Source organism: Serinus canaria, chromosome 23, assembly GCF_022539315.1.
Source record: "Serinus canaria isolate serCan28SL12 chromosome 23, serCan2020, whole genome shotgun sequence".
NCBI classification, from domain to species: domain Eukaryota; kingdom Metazoa; phylum Chordata; class Aves; order Passeriformes; family Fringillidae; genus Serinus; species Serinus canaria.
The window spans coordinates 4,693,559-4,701,101 of record NC_066336.1 but is presented as its reverse complement, the minus strand read 5'-3'; the positions used below and the strand labels follow the sequence as shown (position 1 = coordinate 4,701,101).

Here is a 7,543-nt window from a genome sequence, read left to right as displayed (position 1 = left end):
GGCTCTGTGGGACACAACTTCCCCATGTCCTGTCACAGCTGAGACAGCCACGATACCCAGAGTGTCACCATACAATTTCAGAAAGCTTCAACCCTTACAGAGTAACATCGTGTCACTCTGAAGGCTGCAAGCATCTCCCCTGGTTGTTCTTTACCCAAGTTTTTGTCCCCTCACGTTCACGCATGGCACCTGTGTGCCCTCTGTCCCCCTCGGTCAGCACATCTGGGCACTCCGTGGCTCCCCCGCTGCTCACAGCTGGGCTCACTGGGGAGCAGCCCCACTCCCAATCCCCACAAACTCCTCCTGCCGTGTCCCAGAGCTCTGCTCTTCTTTCCTCTGGGAGGGATGTCCCTGCTCAGGTGTCCCCAGTGTGACCTGGCGTGTCCCTCCCCGGGATGCTGCAGCCACCGAGAGCCACCAGCCCCGAGGGTCCCGGCCCTGGGGGTACCAACCCCCACCCCCTCCCGGCCGGTCCCTTGTGCCCCCATCGGCTCCAAAATGTCCAAATGGGTTAAAAATCCGGCCGGGATTTACCGGAGCAGCCGCGCTCGGGCTGGAAGGGGGGGGACGGGATTTGTTAATCCCGGCCCTGCGCCAGGGCTGGATTTCCCGGCTGCTCCAGCAGGGACGGATCCCGCGGCGCTGCGGGGACACCGGAGGGGACTCGGGGTAAAACCCGCGGCCGGGGGGGCGGGAAGGGGTGGCGGGAACCACCGGGGGCTCCGCGGGCTCGGGGAGGGGATCCCGTTCCCGACCCGGCGGGATGCTGATCCCGGGGCTGATCCCGGGGATCCTGCGGGCAGCCGCTGTCCGGAGGAAGTTCCCTTTCCCTTTAAATGCAAATCCCGGGCTGTGCGGACGGTGTCCGTCGGGCGGGGGGCGTCCGGCGGGCTCGGGGTGTCCGGTGGAATCGGGGCGTCCCTCGGGTGGCGGAGGCCGGAGCGGGCCTGGCTCAGGTCAGTCCCGGCCGTGGCGCTCCGGCCGGAGGTCGCGGACAGAGGGGACAAAGGGGACAAAGGCGCTCGGCAGCCCCCGGAGCTGTCCCGTCCCGTCCCGGCGCCGCGCGGGGCCCGTGGCTCGGGGGGGCTCGGCGGGACAAAGGGGTGACGGTCCCCATGTGCTCCGCTCTCGCCGGGGTGTTTTGGGGCCGAAATCCTCTTTCCTACCGAGACACGGGGCCCGGCCGGAGCTGCGGCCGCGGTTCAGGCCCCGGCCGAGCTCCTGCGGAGATGCTCCGGGTGCGGGGAGGGAGCGAAGCCCCCCGGGAACGGGGACCGAGCTCCTGCTCCGCTCCACCCGCCGCCAGCGAGCCCCGGGGCGGCTCGCGGTGCCCGTGGGTGTCACTCCTTAACGCGGGGGTCCCGGTGCCCCTGGCTGTGTCCCCTTGTCCCGGGGCTCCACCAGCCCCACCGCTGTCCCCGGGGGTCCCGGTGCCCTTGGCTATGCCCCCTTGTCCCGGGGGTCCCCCTGCCCCTCCGCCGTGCCCCGGGCAGCCGCATCCTCTCCCCGTCATCTCCGTGCAGGGAAGGATCCTCCAGGCGCCGTGTCCGCCGCACGCCGGGTCCCGGTCCCGGTCCTGCTCCCGGTGCCGGTGCCGCCGCCCCCGCCGCGGCCATGGAGGAGCGCAGGAAGAAGCGGAGCCCGCAGAGCTGCCTGGCCCAGCCGCCGCCCGCCGGGGCCCCGCGGCCGCTGCCCCCGAGCAAGAGCGCGTCCTTCGCGCTGCCGCTGCCCGCGCTGCCCTCGCCCCGGCAGCGGCCGCGGCCCCGCCGGTCAGTGCGGCCCGGGGGCACCGGGGACACCGGGGCGGCCCCGAGCGGGCGGTGCCGGTGCTGATGTCGGTGCCAACGCCGCGTTCCCCGGCAGGGCCAGCAAGGAGCGGGCGCGGGCGGGCACGGGGGGCTCCCGGGGGGCGCCGCTGCAGCACAGCTTCCTCACGGATGTGTCCGACGTGTGCGAGATGGAGCGGGGGCTGCTCAGCCTCCTCGGCGACTTCCACTCGGGAAAGCTGCAGGCGTTCGGTGAGCGAGGGAGGGGGGATCCGTGGGGTGGGGTGGGATCCATGGGATGGGGTGGGATCTATGGCATGGGATCCATGGGATGGGATGGGATCCATGGGATCCATGGGATGGGATGGGATCCATTGGATCCATGGGATGGGGTGGGATTTGATCCATGGGATGGGATCAGTAGGAGGGGATGCTTTAGGATGGGATGGGATTCATGGGATGGGATCAGTGGAATGGGATGGGTTGGGATTCGTGGAATGGATCCATGGGATGTGGTGGGATGGATGAGAAGCAATCCATGGGATGGGGTGGGATGGTTTGGGATAAGATTTGATCCATGAGATGGGATTGATGGGATGGGATGAGGTGGGATGGGCATGGGGAAAGAGCAGGCAGGGGAATTTTGGGGCTGGGGAATTTAGGATCCACTGGGAAGGGGTGGGATGGGGAAAATGTTGGATCCAAGGGAAGGAATGGGCTGGGGGATGGATGGATGGATGGATGGATGGATGGATGGATGGATGGATGGATGGATGGATGGATGGATGGATGGATGGATGGATGGATGGATGGATGGGTGGATGGGTGGATGGACGGATGGACGGATGGACGGATGGACGGATGGACGGATGGACGGATGGACGGATGGACGGATGGACGGATGGGTGGATGGGTGGATGGGTGGATGGGTGGATGGATGGATGGACGGATGGACGGATGGACGGATGGACGGATGGACGGATGGACGGATGGAGGGATGGATGAATGGATGGAGGGATGGATGGATGGATGGATGGATGGATGGATGGATGGATGGATGGATGGATGGATGGATGGATGGACGGATGGACGGATGGACGGATGGACGGATGGATGGATGGATGGATGGATGGATGAGGAATGAACCCATGGATCAGGGACAGGCTGGGGGCTGGGATTGATCCCCAGGGAAGGTGCTCTGGGGCCGTGCTGGCTGCTCCCCAGGGATGTTCTGGAAGGTTCTGGGTGCCCCCAGGGAAGGAGTGCTCCTTCGAGCAGCTGGAGCACGTACGGGAGATGCAGGAGAAGCTGGCGCGGCTGCACTTCGGGCTGGACGTGTGCGTGGAGGAGCTCCCCGAGGAGCAGAAGAAGGCGGCGGCCGACAGGAACCTGGACCAGCTGCTGGCACATGTGAGTGGCACCCTGTGACACTCTGTGACACCCCTGTCACCCCTGTCCCCCGCCAGGCCTGGCACACCCCAGGGTTCCCCCCGCTCCCTCAGCTCTGCCTTTGCTCCCACAGCTGGAAGAGCTCAGCAGCTCCATGTATCCTTGGCTGGTGACAGTGGCAGTGGCAGGGGTGGCAGGGGTGACAGTGGCAGGGGATGGCAGTGACAGTGCCAGGGGTGGCAGTGACAGTGATGGTGGTGGTGGGTGGTAGTGGTGGCAGTGATGGAGGTGGCAGTGGTGACGGTGATGACAATGATGGCACTGCCCGTGATGACAGTGGTCATGGTGGCAGTGACAGTGGTGGCAGTGACGATGGTGGCAGTGGCAGGGGTGGCAATGCCATAGTGGTGACAGTGACACTAGTGACAGTGACGGTGCTGGCGCTTCCCCTTGACCCGCTCTCAGACAGAAGCTGCACCTGGCCGAGAGCTCGGACCCCGAGGACGCGGGGCCCTGACCCCGGCCCTGTCCCCGTCCCCGCCACCCCCGGGACCCCCGCGCGGGCCCGCCCGGGCCCCTGGCCCCGCCATGGCGGCGCCGGTCGCGGCCCGATGACGTCAGCAGGCGGCGCCGGGGCCATGGCGGCCGTGCCGGGCCCGCGGGCCGGGGCTGAGGCTGAGACCGAGGGGCGGCGGCGGCTCCTGCGCTCCGTTACCCGGCTGCAGGTGCGGGGCGGGCCCGGGGGAACGCGCGGCCGGCGGGGGAGCGGGGTCGGGAAGGGGAAAGGTGGGTGAGGCCTTTGGGGGGCACTTCGGGATGAGACCTCTGGGGTGGCACGTCTGGAGCGGGTCGTGAGGGCACCCCCGGGCGGGCGGCCACCTCCGTGAGGGCACCCCCGTGAGGGCACCCCCGGGCGGGCGGGCACCCCCGTGAGGGCACCCCCGGGCGGGCGGGCACCCCCGTGAGGGCACCTCTGTGAGGGCACCCCCGTGAGGGCACCCCCGTGAGGGCACCTCCGTGAGGGCACCTCCGTGAGGGCACCCCCGTGAGGGCACCTCCGTGAGGGCAGCTCCGTGAGGGCACCCCCGTGAGGGCACCCCCGGGCGGGCGGGCACCCCCGTGAGGGCAGCTCTGTGAGGGCACCCCCGTGAGGGCAGCTCCGTGAGGGCACCTCCGTGAGGGCACCTCCGTGAGGGCAGCTCTGTGAGGGCACCTCCGTGAGGGCAGCTCCGTGAGGGCAGCTCCGTGAGGGCACCTCCGTGAGGGCAGCTCCGTGAGGGCAGCTCTGTGAGGGCACCTCCGTGAGGGCAGCTCTGTGAGGGCAGCTCCGTGAGGGCACCTCCGTGAGGGCACCCCCGTGAAGGCAGCTCTGTGAGGGCAGCTCTGTGAGGGCACCCCCGTGAGGGCACCCCCGGGCGCGGTGATGCTGCAGCCGGCGCTGCCGCCCGGGCTCGGTGCCGGTGCCCGGTTGGCTTCGCTCCGGTTCCAGCGCTGCCCCCGGGCCGTGCCAGGCCTGTGCCAGGGGGTTCCTGCTGCGGAGGCGGCTGCGGAGCGTGCAGGAGGAGTTCGAGGCCGTGGTGCTGGAGATCGAGGGCGACCTGAGGCAGCTGCGCTGGAGCGGCCACGTTCTGCCCCGGCCGCGCTTCGGCCCCGAGGTCCGTGAGCACCGGGAGCGGCACCGGGAACGTCCCGGGAGCGGGACTGTGGCCCCGTGGCAGTGCTGACCGTGTGACCCTGCCCGCAGGACGCTCCCGGCCCTGCCCCCGCCGGATTTGGCGCTCCAGGTGCAGCCCGGCCTGCCCAGGTGAACAAAATATATTTTATTTTATTTCAATTTTTTTTTTGATATTTCTTTAATATCTCTTTATATTCCTTTATTTTTTCTTTCTATTTTCTTTATATTTTCTTCCTATTAATCTTCATCCTTTCTTCCTATTCCTCTCATATTTTTTTACGCTTTCTTGATTATTTAAAAATATTTTTCTCATGTTTTTTTTCCCCCTCTCCCATTGCATTGGGATTTTTTTTCCCTCTTTTCCTTCCCCCGCCCCCCCTTTTCCAGCCCTCTCCAGGGAAACCCTTGGATCCAGGAGAGGCTGCAGAGAACAAAAAAAGAAAAAAACAGGAAAAACTGATTCCTGGTGGAGCAGAGCGGGGTGGGGGCTGTGGGAACATCCCCCTCTCATCCCCCCTGCCCCGGGGGACAACCCCAGCCCCCAAAAACCCCAAAACCTGCCCAGATTTGGGGCATGGTGCTGCAGAGAACAAAACCATTCCCAGAAAAACCTGGGAGAAGCTGAATCCTGGTGGAGCAGAGTGGGGTGGGAACATCCCCCCTTCACCCCCCCTGCCCCAGGAGACAGCCAAAACCCCCAAAAACCCCAAAACCCGCCCAGATTTGGGGTGTGGTGCTGCTGAAAGCCCTGAGGAAGAAGAGGAAGGAGCTCTGGAGTGGGACAGTGACAGCAGCGAGCTGGGAGCCAGCCCAGGTGAGGAACACCAAATATTTTGGGGATGTTTTGGGAAGGCTGGATGGCTGAGCTTTGGGGTTCTCACCTGAGAGCCAGCCCAGGTGAGTGACACAGAAACTCAGGGATGGTTTGGGAAGGCTGGAGCAGCCCCCCCAGGGCTGAAGTTTGTTTTTTTTCCCCCTTTTTTTGGCAGGAATCCCAGAGGAGCTGCAGGGGCTGCCCCGCTGGGAGCTGCAGGCCCACAGGACTCGGCTGCTGCTGGAGCTGCTGTGGGTCCAACAGGCCATTGCCAGCAGGAAACACGTGAGGGATGGGGCTGGGGGCTGGGGGGAAAGGGAATGGGAAATCTGAGGGGATATCACAGAAAATACCACAGAAAATATCACAGAAAATGTAAAAGAATATCAAAGAAAATATCACAGAAAATAGAAAAAAAAATGTAAAGGAATATCAAAGAAAATATAAAGGAAATAGAAAGAAATATGAAATATAAAGGAAATATTAAGGAATATAAAGGAAGCAGGAAAATATAAAGGAAATAGAAAGAAATATGAAATATAAAGGAAATATTAAGGAATATAAAGGAAACAGGAAAATATAAAGGATTATCAAAGAAAATTTGAAGGAAATAGCAAAGAAAATATAAAGGAGAATATAAAAGAAAATATTTAAAAAATAAAGGAATATTGAAGAAAATATAAAGGAAATAGAAAATATAAAGGATTATAATAGAAAATATAAAGAAAATATCAAAGAAAATAAAGAAATATCAGAGAAATATAAAGAAATATCAAGGAAAATATAAAGAAATGTCAAATAAAATATAAAGGAAATATCAAATAAAATATTAAAGAAAATAGAAAATATAAAGTATCAAAGAAAACATAAAATATAAAGAAATATCAAAGACAATATAAAAGAGAAAATATAAAGAGATAGAAAATACTAAAGAAAATATAAAGGAATACATAGAAAATACATAGAAAATAGAAAAGAAAATATAAAGAAATTCCTAGAAGATACAAAGCAAATAGAAAGCAAAGTAGAGCAGGCTGTGTGTCCCTGCAGTTCCTGCTGCTGAGGCAGAAGCTGGGTGTTCCTGACCATCCCAGCAGCATTCCCGAGTTCCTGGCCTGCTGTGGAGAAGCCCTGGAGCTGCAGCAGCAGCAGCCCTGAAGGCACAGGGGCGGCTGGGGGATGTTTCACTCCAGAAAAATGGAAGGAAATCCTTCTGTGGACGTTTGGTGGGAGCAGGACTGAGCACCATCAGCCATGGGAGTGTCCTGGAGGGATCCATCCCATCCCATGGCAGGAGGTCCCTGCTGTGGCCCAGCTGGGACATGAGGGACATGAGCATTGTCACTCCCAGCAGGTGCTGTGGGGATTCCACGTGGGAATGTGTGTTTGGGGTGCTCTGCCCTATCCAGGGTGTCCCAGGGGATTTTTGGGAGCCCTGGGGTGCTGAGTGGGGAGGGAGGCCCAGCCCCTGATCCTTGGGATGAGCTCATTGCTGCCTTTCCTCTGGCCCTGGGGATTCTCTCCTGGGGCAGAGGCAGGAAAGGACCTGGTGCTTTGTCAATTCCTTCAGCTCAGGGACACCCCAGGGGACACCCCAGGGGACACCCCAGGGCCCTCAGAAAGGGACATCTCAGGTCCCTCAGGGACTTTCCCCATGGTGCTTCCCCACCCTGACTCCACTGCAGATGTGGATCCTTCTGCTCGGGAATTCTTTTTATTTTTTTGGGAATAAAAAAATCTTTTCCTGATGCTGAACCTGTTCCCTGCCTGGCTCCCTGGTTTCTCCTGGTGTGTCCAGGACAGGAAAGGACCTTTGGGACTTCCCAAACCGTGACAGGGAGGTGACAACACCTGGCCAGGGGTGGGGACACAAGCTGCTGATCCAGAAATCCTGGTGGG

The 7,543-nt window shown here is 60.9% G+C and overlaps 2 protein-coding genes and 1 long non-coding RNA gene across 8 annotated transcripts; 2 read left to right on the top strand and 1 right to left on the bottom strand.

Moving 5' to 3' along the window:
• Positions 1–579: 579 nt before the first annotated feature.
• On the top strand, positions 580–3,720 carry CCDC28B (coiled-coil domain containing 28B). Its single transcript, XM_050983241.1, has 6 exons — positions 580–669; positions 1,524–1,769; positions 1,864–2,018; positions 3,022–3,176; positions 3,289–3,311; positions 3,621–3,720. The coding sequence occupies exons 2-6, from the start codon at positions 1,615–1,617 to the stop codon at positions 3,670–3,672; spliced, it is 540 nt and encodes a 179-aa protein (XP_050839198.1). The 5' UTR covers positions 580–669; positions 1,524–1,614; the 3' UTR covers positions 3,673–3,720.
• Positions 3,721–3,746: 26 nt separating this feature from the next.
• IQCC (IQ motif containing C) lies at positions 3,747–7,399 on the top strand. 2 transcript variants are annotated; one of them, XM_050983238.1, is made up of 6 exons: positions 3,747–3,880; positions 4,667–4,810; positions 4,900–4,959; positions 5,218–5,644; positions 5,820–5,929; positions 6,695–7,399. In XM_050983238.1, exons 1-6 carry the CDS (start codon positions 3,767–3,769, stop codon positions 6,800–6,802), a joined length of 963 nt encoding a protein of 320 aa, XP_050839195.1. In that variant the 5' UTR covers positions 3,747–3,766; the 3' UTR covers positions 6,803–7,399. The 2 variants fall into 2 exon arrangements, with proteins under 2 accessions (XP_050839195.1, XP_050839196.1); XM_050983239.1 differs by lacking the exon at positions 4,667–4,810 and having other exon boundaries at positions 3,752–3,880.
• LOC127060396 (uncharacterized) lies at positions 3,890–4,672 on the bottom strand. Of its 5 annotated transcripts, none has more exons than XR_007779385.1 (3): positions 4,551–4,672; positions 4,113–4,424; positions 3,890–4,034 (listed from the first exon to the last, which is right to left on the bottom strand). It is a non-coding gene; the product is annotated as an uncharacterized LOC127060396 (long non-coding RNA). The 5 variants fall into 5 exon arrangements; XR_007779382.1 differs by having other exon boundaries at positions 4,113–4,382; XR_007779383.1 differs by having other exon boundaries at positions 4,113–4,368.
• Positions 7,400–7,543: the final 144 nt, after the last annotated feature.

Bases quoted from the DNA above. Each gene is read 5' to 3' on its own strand.
- CCDC28B (XM_050983241.1), top strand. From the start codon at position 1,615: ATGGAGGAGCGCAGGAAGAAGCGGAGCCCGCAGAGCTGCCTGGCCCAG. The intron at 2,019-3,021 runs GTGAGCGAGGGA...GGGTGCCCCCAG, and splicing joins GGGAAAGCTGCAGGCGTTCG to GGAAGGAGTGCTCCTTCGAG. The intron at 3,312-3,620 runs GTATCCTTGGCT...ACCCGCTCTCAG, and splicing joins GAAGAGCTCAGCAGCTCCAT to ACAGAAGCTGCACCTGGCCG.
- IQCC (XM_050983238.1), top strand. From the start codon at position 3,767: ATGACGTCAGCAGGCGGCGCCGGGGCCATGGCGGCCGTGCCGGGCCCG. The intron at 4,811-4,899 runs GTCCGTGAGCAC...CCCTGCCCGCAG, and splicing joins GGCCGCGCTTCGGCCCCGAG to GACGCTCCCGGCCCTGCCCC. The intron at 5,645-5,819 runs GTGAGGAACACC...TTTTTTTGGCAG, and splicing joins CGAGCTGGGAGCCAGCCCAG to GAATCCCAGAGGAGCTGCAG.